General features: G+C 50.5%; 1 protein-coding gene across 4 annotated transcripts in view; it reads left to right on the top strand.

Moving 5' to 3' along the window:
• The first annotated feature begins 952 nt into the window (after nucleotides 1-952).
• The window catches only part of GRK5 (G protein-coupled receptor kinase 5), a 40,645-nt gene continuing 23,990 nt past the window's right edge, over nucleotides 953-17,607 (top strand). For 2 of the 4 annotated variants that reach the window (XM_069979665.1, XM_069979664.1), the window contains exons 1-7: nucleotides 953-1,022; nucleotides 7,192-7,287; nucleotides 9,235-9,347; nucleotides 9,502-9,579; nucleotides 11,375-11,475; nucleotides 14,062-14,154; nucleotides 14,230-14,293. In XM_069979665.1, coding sequence (XP_069835766.1) covers nucleotides 971-1,022; nucleotides 7,192-7,287; nucleotides 9,235-9,347; nucleotides 9,502-9,579; nucleotides 11,375-11,475; nucleotides 14,062-14,154; nucleotides 14,230-14,293 — 597 coding nt within the window. In that variant the 5' untranslated portion in view covers nucleotides 953-970. Of the gene's footprint in view, nucleotides 1,023-7,191; nucleotides 7,288-9,234; nucleotides 9,348-9,501; nucleotides 9,580-11,374; nucleotides 11,476-14,057; nucleotides 14,155-14,229; nucleotides 14,294-16,767; nucleotides 16,801-17,607 lie in introns of those variants that run through there. The other 2 variants (XM_069979667.1, XM_069979666.1) reach the window with 2 other exon arrangements.

Here is a 17,607-nt window from a genome sequence, read left to right as displayed (position 1 = left end):
TGTATATAGTGATGGGTATATGTGATGTTGCACTGTGTGATGTACATAATGATGGGTATATGTGATGTATATAGTGATGGGTATATGTGATGTATATAGTGATGGGTATAGGTGATGCTGCACTGTGTGATGTATATAGTGATGGGTATAGGTGATGCTGCACTGTGTGATGTATATAGTGATGGGTATGTATGGTGATGTATATGGTCATGTGAATATGTGATGTATATAGTGATGGGTATAGGTGATGTATATAGTGATGGGTATGTGTGATGTATATAGTGATGGGTATATGTGATGTATATAGTGATGGGTATATGTGATGCTGCACTGTGTGATGTATATAGTGATGGGTATGTGTGATGTATATAGTGATGGGTATGTGTGATGTATATAGTGATGGGTATATGTGATGCTGCACTGTGTGATGTATATAGTGATGGGTATAGGTGATGATGCACTGTGTGATGTATATAGTGATGGGTATAGGTGATGCTGCACTGTGTGATGTATATAGTGATGTGTATATGTGATGTATATAGTGATGGGTATATGTGATGCTGCACTGTGTGATGTATATAGTGATGGGTATGTATGGTGATGTATATGGTCATGTGAATATGTGATGTATATAGTGATGGGTATAGGTGATGTATATAGTGATGGGTATGTGTGATGTATATAGTGATGGGTATGTGTGATGTATATAGTGATGGGTATGTGTGATGTATATAGTGATGGGTATGTGTGATGTATATAGTGATGCGGTGCTGCTCCCCTCCTGCCCCTGGCTTTGCTCGGTGTCACCCGCTCCCCGGCGGTTGTATGACAGCTGCCTGCATGTTGTGTGTGATCTCTGTGTCTTTCCCTTCCCTCCTCCTTCCCTGCCCCCTCCCTCCCCTTCTCCCTTCCTTCCCTTCCTGCTGCCTCTGAAGCTGCTGCATTGCTACCTTGCACACAGAGCCTGTCAATGGAGCTGGAAAACATTGTGGCCAACACAGTTCTGCTGAAAGCCAGAGAAGGTAAAGCGGGTGAGATGATGCCGGGGGCGGCTCTCCTCCTGGTCCGGCAGGATGCTGATGCTGCTGTGTGACATGATGGATGATGACTGTGGCATTGTCTGTGCACCTGTTCTCTTCACCCATCATCTATGACATGACAGACGGCAGCAGCATCTCCAGCCGTCACTGAGGGGGGACACATCTGACCCCCAATAATCTGCATTACCGGGAGATGTGACACCCAGCAGCAAGTGACGTCTTATTAACCCTTCCTTCTGCGCTGCTCTTCATTAACCCTTGCGCTGCCTCCGTATCCTGCTGTGTAGATGGTTTTGGGGTGTTCTGTGGGAGGGTCTGTGGTTACTGCTGTACGAGGGATACATAGATAGGTAGAGATGTGTAAATGTTTGGGCTTTGTAGAAGGCCACAGTGATATACACATCACCATACACAGGTATAGATGGGCACCACTAGTCGGAATGGAGATGGAATGTTCATCTTCCAGGCCGAGAGACTAAGGGGAATCGGTATTCATTGGGTGAGAGTTTGAGGATTGGGTGGTCACACTGCGTTTATACACCCCCCTATACAGTAGTGCAGTCAGTGGTTGTCAGATGGTATCCATGCTGCTCCTCAGTTGTCGTATTTGGGATTCCCAATTGTACAAGGGTTACATTGGTCATGTATAGACAGTCATGGTGTTGTGACCAGTAAGATAGCATAGGCTCGGCTGTTTACGCTGACTGTCCGGTGACTGTCCTACAGCCATCCTCTGCCTCCATGCAGGTATTATTACAGCTGGTCCAGGATCATTGTACTAATTGTTGTACATTGCTACTAATGTGACCAATCTCCGAGGTCTATGACCAAGATGTGACACAATGGACAGAGAGGCTTGTGGGGTAACTCCCATCATCATAGATATCTATCACCCCGGGTCCCATCATCACCCCAAACCCTACTGCTCCAAAACTTCTTTCTACAGGAAACTTCTATACAGTAGGGATTTCCTTGTATGTTTCACTTGTATCTCCCCACACTCGCCTATGTCTGACCGGTCTCAGTGGTGATCATGATGCCGGTGGCTGCTCTGTATCTTAGTGGTGATCATGATGCCGGTGGCTGCTCCGTATCTTCATGGGGATCATGATGCCAGTGACTGCTCAGTATCTTAGCGGTGATCATGATGCCGGTGGCTGCTCTATATCTTAGCGGTGATCATGATGCCGGTGACTGCTCCGTATCTTGGTGGTGATCATGATGCCAGTCGCTGCTCCGTATCTTAGTGGTGATCATGATGCCGGTGACTGCTCCGTATCTTGGTGGTGATCATGATGCCAGTCGCTGCTCCGTATCTTAGTGGTGATCATGATGCCGGTGACTGCTCCGTATCTTGGTGGTGATCATGATGCCAGTGGCTGCTCCGTATCTTAGTGGTGATCATGATGCCGGTGGCTGCTCCGTATATTTGTGGGGATCATGATGCCGGTGGCTGCTCCGTATCTTCATGGGGATCATGATGCCAGTGACTGCTCCGTATCTTGGTGGTGATCATGATGCCAGTGACTGCTCAGTATCTTAGCGGTGATCATGATGCCGGTGGCTGCTCAGTATCTTGGTGGTGATCATGATGCCGGTGGCTGCTCCGTATCTTAGTGGTGATCATGATGCCGGTGGCTGCTCTGTATCTTGGTGGTGATCATGATGCCGGTGGCTGCTCTGTATCTTGGTGGTGATCATGATGCCAGTGACTGCTCCGTATTTTGGTGGTGATCATGATGTCGGTGGCTGCTCTGTATCTTAGCAGTGATCATGATGCCGGTGGCTGCTCCGTATCTTAGTGGTGATCATGATGCCAGTTACTGCTCAATATCTTAGTGGTGATCATGATGCCGGTGGCTGCTCTGTATCTTAGCGATGATCATGATGCCGGTGGCTGCTCCGTATCTTAGTGGTGATCATGATGCCAGTGACTACTCCGTATATTCGTGGTGATCATGATGCCGGTGGCTGCTCTGTATCTCAGTGGTGATCATGATGCCGGTGGCTGCTCCGTATCTTAGTGGTGATCATGATGCCGGTGGCTGCTCTGTATCTCAGTGGTGATCATGATGCTGGTGACTGCTCCGTATCTTAGTGGTGATCATGATGCCGGTGGCTGCTCCGTATCTCAGTGGTGATCATGATGCAGATGGCTGCTCCGTATCTCAGTGGTGATCATGATGCCGGTGGCTGCTCCGTATCTCAGTGGTGATCATGATGCCGGTGGCTGCTCTGTATCTTAGTGGTGATCCTGATGCCGGTGGCTGCTCTGTATCTTAGTGGTGATCATGATGCCGGTGGCTGCTCTGTATCTTAGTGGTGATCATGATGCCGGTGGCTGCTCCGTATCTTAGTGGTGATCATGATGCCGGTGGCTGCTCCGTATCTTAGTGGTGATCATGATGCCGGTGGCTGCTCCGTATCTTAGTGGTGATCATGATGCCGGTGGCTGCTCTGTATCTTAGTGGTGATCATGATGCCGGTGGCTGCTCCGTATCTTAGTGGTGATCATGATGCCGGTGGCTGCTCCGTATCTTAGTGGTGATCATGGTGCCGGTGGCTGCTCTGTATCTTAGTGGTAATCATGATGCCGGTGGCTGCTCTGTGTCTTAGTGTTGATCCTGATGGCGGTGGCTGCTCTGTATCTCAGTGGTGATCCTGATGGCGGTGGCTGCTCTGTATCTCAGTGGTGATCCTGATGGCGGTGGCTGCTCTGTATCTCAGTGGTGATCATGATGCCGGTGGCTGCTCTGTATCTCAGTGGTGATCATGATGCCGGTGGCTGCTCTGTATCTCAGTGGTGATCATGATGGCGGTGGCTGCTCTGTATCTTAGTGGTGATCATGATGCCGGTGGCTGCTCCGTATCTTAGTGGTGATCATGATGCCGGTGACTGCTCCGTATCTTGGTGGTGATCATGATGCCAGTGGCTGCTCCGTATCTTAGTGGTGATCATGATGCCGGTGGCTGCTCCGTATATTTGTGGGGATCATGATGCCGGTGGCTGCTCCGTATCTTCATGGGGATCATGATGCCAGTGACTGCTCCGTATCTTGGTGGTGATCATGATGCCAGTGACTGCTCAGTATCTTAGCGGTGATCATGATGCCGGTGGCTGCTCAGTATCTTGGTGGTGATCATGATGCCGGTGGCTGCTCCGTATCTTAGTGGTGATCATGATGCCGGTGGCTGCTCTGTATCTTAGTGGGGATCACTAGAGAGCTCTAACCTCTCATGACTCAGGGTAAGGAGAAAGAAGAAAGGAAATGAGAGGAAAAAGAAGGAAAATAGAGGAAGGGGAAAGGAAAGGGGATTGGTAGGAAGAAGGGAAAAAAGAGAAGACGAAGGCAAAAGACAGGAAAATAAGGTAAAAGAGTCAGAATGGAAGGATAAAATTAGAGAAAATGAAAAGAAAATAAACAATAAAAAGCTACATGAAGAAACAAGAAAAGAAGAGAGGGAAGGAAAAGAGGAAAGGAGATAAAAGATATGAATAAAAAAGGAGAGGAGAGTAAAGAAAAGTGATAATGGAGGAAAGAAACAGGAGGGCCATCAAGAAGAGAAGAGAGGAAAAGTAATGAGAGAAAAAAGAAAAGGAGAGTAGAGAAAAGTGATAATGGAGGGAGGAAACAGGAGGCACATCACGAAGAGAAAAGAGAAAAAGTAATGATAGAGAAAAGAAGAAGGAAACCAGAGAGAAGGGTGCAAGAGAAAGGAAAGAAGAGCAAAAAGAAAGGGTAAAAAGAAAAGAAGGAACAAGAAAGGAAAAGTAATGAGACAAAAGAAAAGAGCGAAGTAACAGGAAGGACATCGGGAAGAGAAGAGAGGAAAAGTAATGAGAGAAAAGAGGAAGAAAACCAGAGAGAAGGATGCAAGAGAAAGAAAAGAAGAGCAAAAAGAAAGGGGAAAAGAGGGAGCAAGAAAGGAAAAGTAATGAGACAAAAGAAAAGAGCGAGGTAACAGGGCGGACATTGGGAAGAGAAGAGAGAAAAGTAATGAGAGAAAAGAGGAAGAAAACCAGAGAGAAGGGTGCAAGAAAAAGAAAAGAAGGAACAAGAAAGGAAAAGTAATGAGACAAAAGAAAAGAGCGAAGTAACAGGAAGGACATCGGGAAGAGAAGAGAGGAAAAGTAATGAGAGAAAAGAGGAAGAAAACCAGAGAGAAGGATGCAAGAGAAAGAAAAGAAGAGCAAAAAGAAAGGGGAAAAGAGGGAGCAAGAAAGGAAAAGTAATGAGACAAAAGAAAAGAGCGAGGTAACAGGGCGGACATTGGGAAGAGAAGAGAGAAAAGTAATGAGAGAAAAGAGGAAGAAAACCAGAGAGAAGGGTGCAAGAAAAGGGGAGCAAAAAGAAAGGGGAAAAGAGGGAGCAAGAGAGGAAAAGTAAAGAGACAAAAGAAAAGAGCGAGGTAACAGGGGGGACGACATCGGGAAGAGAAGAGAGGAAAAGTAATGAGAGGGAGGAAACTAGAGGGACATTGAAAAGAGAAGAGATGAGAGGAAATGTAATGAAAAAGAAAAGAGAGGGGAAACCAGAGAGAAGGGTGCAAGAGAAAGAAAAAAAAAGCAAAAAGAAAGGGAGCAAGAGAGGTAAAGTAATGAGACAAAACGTCTCAAAAAGAGTGAGGAAACAGGAGGGACATTAAGAAGAGAAGAGAGTAAAAGTAATGAGATAAAAGAAAAGAGGGAGGAAACCAGAGAGAAGAGTGCAAGAGAAAGAAAATAGCAAAAAGAAAGGGGAAAAAGAAAAGAGGGAGGAATCCGATTAGAAGAGAGGAAAGTAATGATACAAAAGAAAAGCAGAGAAGAGAGGAAAGTAATGAGAAAAGAGAAAGTAATGTGAAAAGAGGGAGAAAACAAGAGGGAAGAGTGCAAGAGAAAGGAAAGTAGAGCAAAAAGAAAAAGGGGAAAAAGAAAAGAGGGAGCAAGAGAGGAAAAGTAAAGAGGGAGGGAACATGAGAGACATTAGGAGAAGTGAGGAAAAGTAACAAGACAAAAGAAAAGAGGGAGAAAACCAGAGAGAAGAGTGCAAGAGAAAGAAAATAGCAAAAAGAAAGGGGAAAAAGAAAAGAGGGAGGAAACCGATTAGAAGAGAGGAAAGTTATGACACAAAAGAAAAGCAGAGAAGAGAGGAAAGTAATGACACAAAAGAAGAGAAGAGAGGAAAAGTAATGAGAAAAGAGGGAGAAAACAAGAGGGAAGAGTGCAAGAGAAAGGAAAGTAGAGCAAAAAGAAAAGAGAAAAAAGAAAAGAGGGAGCAAGAGAGGAAAAGTAAAGAGGGAGGGAACATGAGAGACAGTAAGGAGAGAAGTGAGGAAAAGTAACAAGACAATAGAAAAGAGGGAGAAAACCAGAGAAAAGAGTGCAAGAGAAAGGAAAGAAAAGCAAAAAGAAAAGGGAGGAAGAGAAGAAGAATAATGAGAAAAAAACAAAAGAGGAAGGAAACAAAGAGAGAACAGTGTAAAAAAAAGTGAAGAATATGAAAAAGAAAGGGGGAAAAGAGAAGGGAAAAAGAAGAAAGGAAAAGACAAAAATAAAAAATACAGCTAAAAAAGGAAAAAGTGTGGAGTGAGGAGAGATGAAAAAAGAGAGAAAGAAAGTTAAAGAGGAGATGAAACTGAAGACAAAGTAGTAAAGGAAGTAGAAGAAACAGAAAGGAAGGAGAAAACAGCGAAGGGAAGAAAGGAACATTCATTGAGGAAAAGAAAGGCACAAAATAAAAAAAACAAGATTTAAAGGAAAGTAATAAAGGGGTTAGGTAGGAAAAAATGGGAGAGAGGAAGAAAGAAACAGGAAGGTGACAAAGAAAAAATGGAGGGTCCATACTCCAGAATCATGGCCTCCAGGTGTGGGGGTCATTTAGAAATATGGACACTGCAACTGGGAATGTGGGTTAAAAAGAAGGTGGAATAGGACTGCGAGAGGGTGACGGATGAGAGAACTGAGATACAATCCTATGTGTATAAATGTAAGGGTGATTCCCGGTGATGGGGAGACAGAAGAAGACCGGACAGGGCTGAGGATTATGGCCAATAGTAATCTGGAAAATAAAAGCAAAACAAAGATAGTAAAATGTTGCAAGTCAAAGGGTTGTCTGTCACTTGAGGCTTTTCCTGAAGTAACAATTCTGCTTTGTTGTGTCCCTACTAGGAGGTGGTGGAAAACGCAAGGGGAAAAGCAAGAAGTGGAAAGAAATCCTAAAGTTTCCACATATCAGTCAGTGTGAGGAGCTGAGAAGAAGCACAGGTGAGTATGTGAAGGTGAGGTGCGCTGGGCCAGGGGCATAGGAAGGTGAGGGGCATGGGCCAGGGGCACGGGCCAGGGTATGGGAAGGTGAGGGGCATGGGCCAGGGGCACGGGCCGGGAGCATGGGAAGGTGAGGGGCATGGGCCAGGAGAATGGGAAGGTGAGGGGCACGGGCCGGGAGCATGGGAAGGTGCAGGGCATGGGCCGGGAGCATGGCAAGGTAAGGGGCATGAGCTGGGAACATGGGAAGGTGAGGGGCATGAGCCGGGAGCATGGGAAGGTGAGGGGCATGGGCCAGGAGAATGGGAAGGTGAGGGGCACGGGCCGGGAGCATGGGAAGGTGCAGGGCATGGGCCGGGAGAATGGCAAGGTGAGGGGCATGGGCCAGGAGAATGGGAAGGTGAGGGGCATGAGCTGGGAACATGGGAAGGTGAGGGGCATGAGCCGGGAGCATGGGAAGGTGAGGGGCATGGGCCAGGAGAATGGGAAGGTGAGGGGCATGGGCCCGGGAGCATGGGAAGGTGAGGGGCATGGGCCAGGGTATGGGAAGGTGAGGGGCATGGGCCAGATGCATGGGAAGGTGAGGGGCATGGGCCGGGAGCATGGGAAGGTGAGGGGCATGGGCCAGGGTATGGGAAGGTGAGGGGCATGGGCCGGGAGAATGGGAAGGTGAGGGGCATGGGCCGGGAGAATGGGAAGGTGAGGGGCATGGGCTGGGAGAATGGGAAGGTGAGGGGCATGGGCTGGGAGCATGGGAAGGTGAGGGGCATGGGCCAGGGTATGGGAAGGTGAGGGGCATGGGCCAGGGTATGGGAAGGTGAGGGGCATGAGCCAGTAGCATGGGAAGGTGAGGGGCATGGGCCAGATGCATGGGAAGGTGAGGGGCATGGGCCGGGAGAATGGGAAGGTGAGGGGCATGGGCCGGGAGAATGGGAAGGTGAGGGGCATGGGCCGGGAGAATGGGAAGGTGAGGGGCATGAGCTGGGAGCATAGGAAGGTGAGGGGCATGGGCCGGGAGAATGGGAAGGTGAGGGGCATGAGCCGGGAGCATGGGAAGGTAAGGGGCATGGGAAGGCTGGTGTTCTGCAGGGTGTGCTGTGCTGGTGTTCTGCAGGGTGTGCTGTGCTGCTGTTCTGCAGGGTATTTGCTGTGCTGGTGTTCTGCAGGGTGTGCTGTGCTGGTGTTCTGCAGGGTGTGCTGTGCTGGTGTTCTGCAGGGTGTGCTGTGCTGGTGTTCTGCAGGGTGTGCTGTGCTGGTGTTCTGCAGGGTATTTGCTGTGCTGGTGTTCTGCAGGGTTTGCTGTGCTGGTGTTCTGCAGGGTGTGCTGTGCTGGTGTTCTGCAGGGTGTGCTGTGCTGGTATTCTGCAGGGTATTTGCTGTGCTGGTGTTCTGCAGGGTGTGCTGTGCTGGTGTTCTGCAGGGTGTGCTATGCTGGTGTTCTGCAGGGTGTGCTGTGCTGGTGTTCTGCAGGGTGTGCTGTGCTGGTGTTCTGCAGGGTGTGCTGTGCTGGTGTTCTGCAGGGTATTTGCTGTGCTGGTGTTCTGCAGGGTATTTGCTGTGCTGGTGTTCTGCAGGGTGTGCTGTGCTGGTGTTCTGCAGGGTGTGCTGTGCTGGTGTTCTGCAGGGTGTGCTGTGCTGGTGTTCTGCAGGGTGTGCTGTGCTGGTGTTCTGTAGGGTGCGCTGTGCTGGTGTTCTGCAGGGTGTGCTGTGCTGGTGTTCTGTAGGGTGCGCTGTGCTGGTGTTCTGCAGGGTGTGCTGTGCTGGTGTTCTGCAGGGTTTGCTCTGCTGGTGTTCTGCAGGGTGTGCTGTGCTGGTGTTCTGCACTGCAGGGTGTGCTGTGCTGGTGTTCTGCAGGGTGTGCTGTGCTGGTGTTCTGCAGGGTGTGCTGTGCTGGTGTTCTGCAGGGTGTGCTGTGCTGGTGTGATGGTTATATGGACTGTATTACAGACAAGGACTACTACCACCTGTGTGAGAAGCAGCCGATTGGGAGGCTCCTGTTCCGTCAGTTCTGTGAGTCGCAGCCGGAGCTGGAGTGCCTCATCCGCTTCCTGGACGCTGTGGTAAGGTGGTCAACCCATATTTCTGCTTTTGGGGCAACAATCTGTGCAGATGTGTTCAGTGGGCGGCCATGTTGCCTGCCTCTGTCTCGTGTGGACGTTGTGATCTATTGTCTGCCAGTAGTCACTGCTGCTCAGACAGTCATCTCTTTTTCAGGCAGAATATGAAGTCACCCCAGATGAAAAGATGGGAGAAAAGGGACGAGAGATACTTCTGAAATACCTCACCCCGGAGGTAACTGTCCCTGGTGTCCCAGTCATGTAGCGTCCTGCCCCTGGTGGTCCAGTCATGTATTGTCCCTGGTGGTCTAGTCATGTATTGTCCCTGGTGGTCCAGTCATGTATTGTCCCTGGTGGTCCAGTCATGTATTGTCCCTGGTGGTCCAGTCATGTATTGTCCCTGGTGGTCCAGTCACGTAGCTTCCTGTCCCTGGTGTCCCAGTCACGTATTGTCCTGTCCCTGGTGGGCTAGTCACGTATCATCCTGTCCCTGGTGTCCCAGTCACGTATCGTCCTGTCCCTGGTGTCCCAGTCACGTATTGTCCTGTCCCTGGTGGGCTAGTCACATATCATCCTGTCCCTGGTGTCCCAGTCATGTATTGTCCTGTCCCTTGTGGTCCAGTCATGTATTGTCCCTGGTGGTCCAGTCATGTATTGTCCTGTCCCTTGTGGTCCAGTCATGTATTGTCCTGTCCCCAGTGTCCCAGTGAAGTACTGTCCTGTCCCTGGTGGTCTAGTCATGTTTTGTCCTGTCCCTGGTGTCCCAGTCAGGTATCGTCCTGTCCCTGGTGCGCTAGTCACGTATTGTCCTGTCCCTGGTGGTCCAGTCACGTATCATCCTGTCCCTGGTGTCCCAGTCACGTATCGTCCTGTCCCCGGTGTCCCAGTCACATATCGTTCTGTCCCTAGTGGTCCAGTCATGTGTTGTCCTGTCCCTGGTGTCCCAGTCATGTATCGTCCTGTCCCTGGTGTCCCAGTCATGTATCGTCCTGTCCCTGGTGGCCCAGTCATGTATCGTCCTGTCCCTGGTGTCCCAGTCACGTATTGTCCTGTCCCTGGTGGGCTAGTCACGTATCATCCTGTCCCTGGTGTCCCAGTCATGTATCGTCCAGTCATGTATTGTCCTGTCCCTTGTGGTCCAGTCATGTATTGTCCCTGGTGGTCCAGTCATGTATTGTCCTGTCCCTTGTGGTCCAGTCATGTATTGTCCTGTCCCCGGTGTCCCAGTGAAGTACTGTCCTGTCCCTGGTGGTCTAGTCATGTTTTGTCCTGTCCCTGGTGTCCCAGTCACGTATCGTCCTGTCCCTGGTGCGCTAGTCACGTATTGTCCTGTCCCTGGTGGTCCAGTCACGTATCATCCTGTCCCTGGTGTCCCAGTCACGTATCGTCCTGTCCCCGGTGTCCCAGTCACATATCGTTCTGTCCCTAGTGGTCCAGTCATGTGTTGTCCTGTCCCTGGTGTCCCAGTCATGTATCGTCCTGTCCCTGGTGTCCCAGTCACGTATTGTCCTGTCCCTGGTGGGCTAGTCACGTATCATCCTGTCCCTGGTGTCCCAGTCATGTATCGTCCTGTCCCTGGTGGTCCAGTCATGTATCGTCCTGTCCCTGGTGGTCCAGTCATGTATTTTCCCTGGTGTTCCAGTTATGTATCGTCCTGTCCCTGGTGGTCCAGTCATGTATTGTCCTTGGTGGTCCAGTCATGTATTGTCCCTGGTGGTCCAGTCATGTATTGTCCCTGGAGGTCCAGTCATGTATTGTCCCTGGTGGTCCAGTCATGTATTGTCCCTGGTGGTCCAGTCATGTATTGTCCCTGGTGGTCCAGTCATGTATTGTCCCTGGAGGACCAGTCATGTATTGTCCCTGGTGGTCCAGTCATGTATTGTCCCTGGTGGTCCAGTCATGTATTGTCCCTGGTGGTCCAGTCATGTATTCTCCCTGGTGGTCCAGAGATGTATTGTCCCTGGTGGTTCAGTCATGTATTGTCCCTGGTGGTCCAGTCATGTATTTCCTGTATTTCTTGTCTTTCGCAGTCTCCCGTTTACGTCTCTGAGGTCGGCCAGGACATTGTGCACCAGATGGAGGAGAAGCTGGAGATCAGTCCATACAAGGAACTCTTCTCTCACTGTGCTAAGTAAGTGTCACCAGCAGGAGACGGGAGGGAAGAGGAGACAGAGGAGTCTGCTGGGGACAGAGGAGTCTGCTGGGGACAGAGAAACCTGGAGGGGACAGAGGAGTCTGCTGGGGACAGAGGAGTCTGCTGGGGACAGAGGAACCTGGAGGGGACAGAGGAGTCTGCTGGGGACAGAGGAGTCTGCTGGGGACAGAGGAGTCTGCTGGGGACAGAGGAACCTGGAGGGGACAGAGGAGTCTGCTGGGGACAGAGGAGTCTGCTGGGGACAGAGGAACCTGGAGGGGACAGAGGAGTCTGCTGGGGACAGAGGAGTCTGCTGGGGACAGAGGAGTCTGCTGGGGACAGAGGAACCTGGAGGGGACAGAGGAGTCTGCTGGGGACAGAGGAGTCTGCTGGGGACAGAGGAACCTGGAGGGGACAGAGGAACCTGGAGGGGACAGAGGAGTCTGCTGGGGACAGAGGATTCTGCTGGGGACAGAGGAGTCTGCTGGGGACAGAGGAACCTGGAGGGGACAGAGGAGTCTGCTGGGGACAGAGGAGTCTGCTGGGGACAGAGGAACCTGGAGGGGACAGAGGAGTCTGCTGGGGACAGAGAAACCTGGAGGGGACAGAGGAGTCTGCTGGGGACAGAGGAGTCTGATGGGGACAGAGGAACCTGGAGGGGACAGAGGAGTCTGCTGGGGACAGAGGAGTCTGATGGGGACAGAGGAGTCTGCTGGGGACAGAGGAGTCTGCTGGGGACAGAGGAGTCTGATGGGGACAGAGGAGTCTGATGGGGACAGAGGAACCTGGAGGGGACAGAGGAGTCTGCTGGGGACAGAGGAGTCTGATGGGGACAGAGGAACCTGGAGGGGACAGAGGAGTCTGCTGGGGACAGAGGAGTCTGATGGGGACAGAGGAGTCTGATGGGGACAGAGGAACCTGGAGGGGACAGAGGAGTCTGCTGGGGACAGAGGAGTCTGATGGGGACAGAGGAACCTGGGAAGGGACAGAGGAGTCTGCTGGGGACAGAGGAGTCTGCTGGGGACAGAGGAGTCTGATGGGGACAGAGGAACCTGGAGGGGACAGAGGAGTCTGCTGGGGACAGAGGAACCTGGAGGGGACAGAGGAGTCTGATGGGGACAGAGGAACCTGGGAAGGGACAGAGGAGTCTGGAGGGGACAGAGGAGTCTGCTGGGGACAGAGGAGTCTGCTGGAGGGGACAGAGTAGGCAGACAAGGGCAGAGGGGTCTGGTGGAGGGAGTAGAGGAGGCTGAAGCTATGGCAGGTTTGGCGGATGGGAACTCTTGGCAGGCATGGAGGCAGACAGGGAAGCGGAGCAGAGAGGCTGGAGGAGCAGAGAGGCGGCAGGGCGGACGGGGAGCAGAGCAGACAGGCTGGAGGAGCAGAGAGGCAGCAGGACGGACGGGGAGCAGAGAGGCAGCAGGACGGACGGGGAGCAGAGAGGCGGCAGGGCGGACGGGGAGCAGAGCAGACAGGCTGGAGGAGCAGAGAGGCAGCAGGGCGGACTGGGAGCGGAGCAGACAGGCTGGGGAGCAGAGAGGCGGCAGGGCGGACGGGGAGCAGAGCAGACAGGCTGGAGGAGCAGAGAGGCGATACGGTAAGCAATGTCTATGTTTCAGGGGGAAATGACAGAATACATTCCACCATTTCCCGGAAAGCGGTCAGCGATTTGATCAGATCCCTGGGAAATGATGGAACGGCGCAGTCAGCTCATCATTTCCCAGGATTCTATCATTTCATTGCAACATATAGTTTGAACCTTTCACAGCTTAGAGCAGCCTGCATGCAGTGATGGGTCAGTCTCCTGTATAGCAGCCCCCTGTATAGCAGCCCCCTGCATGCAGTGATGGGTCAGTCTCCTGTATAGCAGCCCCCTCTATAGCAGTCTCATGTATAGCAGCCCCCTCTATAGCAGCCCCCTCTATAGCAGTCTCATGTATAGCAGCCCCCTCTATAGCAGCCCCCTCTATAGCAGTCCCCTGTATAGCAGCCCCCTCTATAGCAGCCCCCTCTATAGCAGTCTCATGTATAGCAGCCCCCTCTATAGCAGTCTCCTGTATAGCAGCCCCCTCTATAGCAGTCTCCTGTATAGTAGTCCCCTGTATAGCAGTCCCCTGTATAGCAGTCTCCTGTATAGCAGCCCCCTCTATAGCAGTCTCATGTATAGCAGCCCCCTGTATAGCAGTCCCCTGTATAGTAGTCCTCTGTATAGCAGTCCCCTGTATAGCAGTCCCCTGTATAGCAGCCCCCTGTATAGCAGTCTACTGTATAGCAGTCCCCTGTATAGCAGTCCCCTGTATAGCAGCCCCCTGTATAGCAGCCCCTGTATAGCAGTCTCATGTATAGCAGCCCCCTGTATAGCAGTCCCCTGTATAGTAGTCCTCTGTATAGCAGCCCCCTGTATAGCAGTCTACTGTATAGCAGTCCCTTGTATAGCAGTCCCCTGTATAGCAGCCCCCTGTATAGCAGCCCCTGTATGGCAGTCCCCTGTATAGCAGTCCCCTGTATAGCAGCCCCTGTATGGCAGTCCCCTGTATGGCAGGTTCAGCTGTATAAGATGTCCCTTCTCTTCCTGTGAGACAGATCTGTCTATGACTTCCTCAGCCGGGAGCCCTTCCACTGTTACCTGGACAGCATGTACTTCGACCGCTTTCTGCAGTGGAAATGGCTGGAGAGGTAAGAGAGCCAAGCGATGAATGATGGCAGCTGCTGCCAGGGGTGCCATATGCTGACTGGCAACTTCTCTTCCAGGCAGCCGGTCACCAAGAACACCTTCCGCCAGTACCGGGTCCTCGGCAAAGGAGGCTTTGGGGAGGTGAGTACTGGGGGTGCACTCACATACTGACCCTTAACACTAACATCAACAAATACTACAGATAACCCCCCATACTGACCCCTGACACTAACATCAACAAATACTACAGATAACCCCCCCCATACTGACCCCTGACACTAACATCAACAAATACTAAGGATAACCCCCCCATACTGACACCTGACACTAACATCAACAAATACTAAGGATAACCCCCCCCATACTGACCCCTAACACTAACATCAACAAATACTAAGGATAACCCCCCCATACTGACCCCTAACACTAACATCAACAAATACTAAGGATAACCCCCCCATACTGACCCCTGACACTAACATCAACAAATACTAAGGATAACCCCCCCATACTGACCCCTGACACTAACATCAACAAATACTACAGATAACCCCCCCATACTGACCCCTGACACTAACATCAACAAATACTAAGGATAACCCCCCCCTATACTACCCCTGACACTAACATCAACAAATACTAAGGATAACCCCCCCATACTGACCCCTAACACTAACATCAACAAATACTACAGATAACCCCCCCCATACTGACCCCTGACACTAACATCAACAAATACTAAGGATAACGCCCCCATACTGACCCCTAACACTAACATCAACAAATAATAAGGATAACCCCCCCATACTGACCCCTAACATCAACAAATACTACAGATAACCCCCCCATACTGACCCCTGACACTAACATCAACAAATACTACAGATAACCCCCCCCATACTGACCCCTGACACTAACATCAACAAATACTAAGGATAACCCCCCCCCCCATACTGACCCCTAACACTAACATCAACAAATACTAAGGATAACCCCCCCATACTGACCCCTGACACTAACATCAACAAATACTAAGGATAACCCCCCCCCATACTGACCCCTAACACTAACATCAACAAATACTAAGGATAACCCCCCCATACTGACCCCTAAAACTAACATCAACAAATACTAAGGATAACCCCCCCCATACTGACCCCTAAAACTAACATCAACAAATACTAAGGATAACCCCCCCATACTGACCCCTAACATCAACAAATACTACAGATAACCCCCCCATACTGACCCCTAACACTAACATCAACAAATACTACAGATAACCCCCCCATACTGACCCCTAAAACTAACATCAACAAATACTAAGGATAACCCCCGCCATACTGACCCCTAACACTAACATCAATAAATACTAAGGATAACCCCCCCATACTGACCCCTAAAACTAACATCAACAAATACTAAGGATAACCCCCCCATACTGACCCCTAAAACTAACATCAACAAATACTAAGGATAACCCCCCCATACTGACCCCTAACATCAACAAATACTAAGGATAACCCCCCATACTGACCCCTAACATCAACAAATACTAAGGATAACCCCCCATACTGACCCCTAAAACTAACATCAACAAATACTAAGGATAACCCCCCCCCCCCCATACTGACCCCTAACACTAACATCAACAAATACTAAGGATAACCCCCCATACTGACCCCTAACATCAACAAATACTACAGATAACCCCCCCATACTGACCCCTAACACTAACATCAACAAATACTACAGATAACCCCCCCATACTGACCCCTGACACTAACATCAACAAATACTAAGGATAACCCCCCCATACTGACCCCTAAAACTAACATCAACAAATACTAAGGATAACCCCCGCCATACTGACCCCTAACACTAACATCAACAAATACTAAGGATAACCCCCCCATACTGACCCTAATAAAAGCTAGCCCCCTATACTGACCCCATTATTACTAACCCTATGTATACTGAGCAGATATATACTGTATACTGAGCCTGTCCCTGTTCTGTATGTCATGTGACCTTTCTCTCATCTGCCACCATATCTGGATCCTGGAGATGCATACATCTCACCGTGGACAGTCTTAAAGGGGGATCAGGGGAGATCCTCCTCTATATCAGCCATAGACCAGGCCAGAGACTAAAGGTCCCTGTACACTTTATACTTTTGTCGGCTGTATCTCCACCAGCAGATGATATCAGTGGGGATAGCGGTCGGATTTGATGGAAAATAATCCCCCGGCCCCTTTGTTCTGGGAGAGATAAGTCAGAGATCTCTACCACTCCCCATAGAGAACACAGGAGTGGTCGGCCGTGCTGGATATTCCTGTGTATGGGGGGGGAAGCGGAGATGCCGTATGCCGGGGTAGCTTGTGTGGTGTTGTGGCAGCTCTGTGGGTGTAGGGTCACTTGGGCACTTGTCACAGTGGCCAGGAGCAGTGTTAGAACCCACCCCTGGATAAACAGGCAACGCGCTTGAGGTTTAGATAACCCAAGTATAACCTGGTGTGCAGGTGCAGAATGATAGACCAAAGTCCAATAGCTTAACCAGGATAACGTCTGTTTATTTCAGTGCAATACACAATAATAACACTGGAATGGAGCTGCAGGCAGGAGGAAGCTGCGATAGACTTGCTAAAGTAAGAGTAGAGTGAAGTAGAGGAGCTTCTTGTGTACTCTCCCGGGATAGTGTAGTAGAGAAGAAGAAGAAACTTGTACTCATGTTTAGATCTCTCTCATTTGACCGCCTTATGCCCTATAGTGTCGGGTGACCCCTCCTGCTAGTATGAGGTCCCAGGTCCCTGCGCTGGGGTGAACAGACTTTCCGAAAAAATAGAATAGCCGTGCGTTACAGAAGAATACGTAGGCTTGCATGCTGCTTTGTTCTACTGGGGCCAGTACCTGACTCCGGGTGACTGCCCTGTGTGTTGCTTAGGAGGACGTCACTCCTAGCTTCCTAGCACTGCATGCTAGCGGTAGATACTTCCATAGAAGAAATATGTTTCTTACTCCCAGACAAGGGTCCTGGCCTGAGCCAGGCCCTGGCTTGACTCCAGCAGGAACTGCTCTCTGTGTCTGCCTCCCTCCATCTCTACTGACTAAAGAAAAAGACTCTCCCACCAGGAACTAGCTCCTTTTTATAGGGACAACTTAGCTAGACTCTGATTGGTGGGCTGTGTGTGAAAGAAAAAAGAGAGGTGATAGGGTGAAGGAAGAGGGAAGGAGGCTGGCCTCTGTGACAGGAGGAAACATAGCATCACAAAAGACAGATAACCCAGGAGACCTTCAGCTAGTACAATATACACAGGAAATACAGCAGCGCCACCTAGAAAGATAACAGACGGCGGAGAGTGACCCCAGAGCAGTGAGAGTGCCCCCACCCTGTGTACCTAGCAGAGGATGCCCCCCCCCATACAGCTTCATGGTGAGCCTGGGCTGGACATGTC

Source organism: Dendropsophus ebraccatus, chromosome 8 (assembly GCF_027789765.1).
Source record: "Dendropsophus ebraccatus isolate aDenEbr1 chromosome 8, aDenEbr1.pat, whole genome shotgun sequence".
Taxonomy (NCBI): Eukaryota; Metazoa; Chordata; class Amphibia; order Anura; family Hylidae; genus Dendropsophus; species Dendropsophus ebraccatus.
The sequence above is the reverse complement of the archived record's forward strand: the minus strand, read 5'-3'. Positions and strand labels throughout refer to the sequence as shown.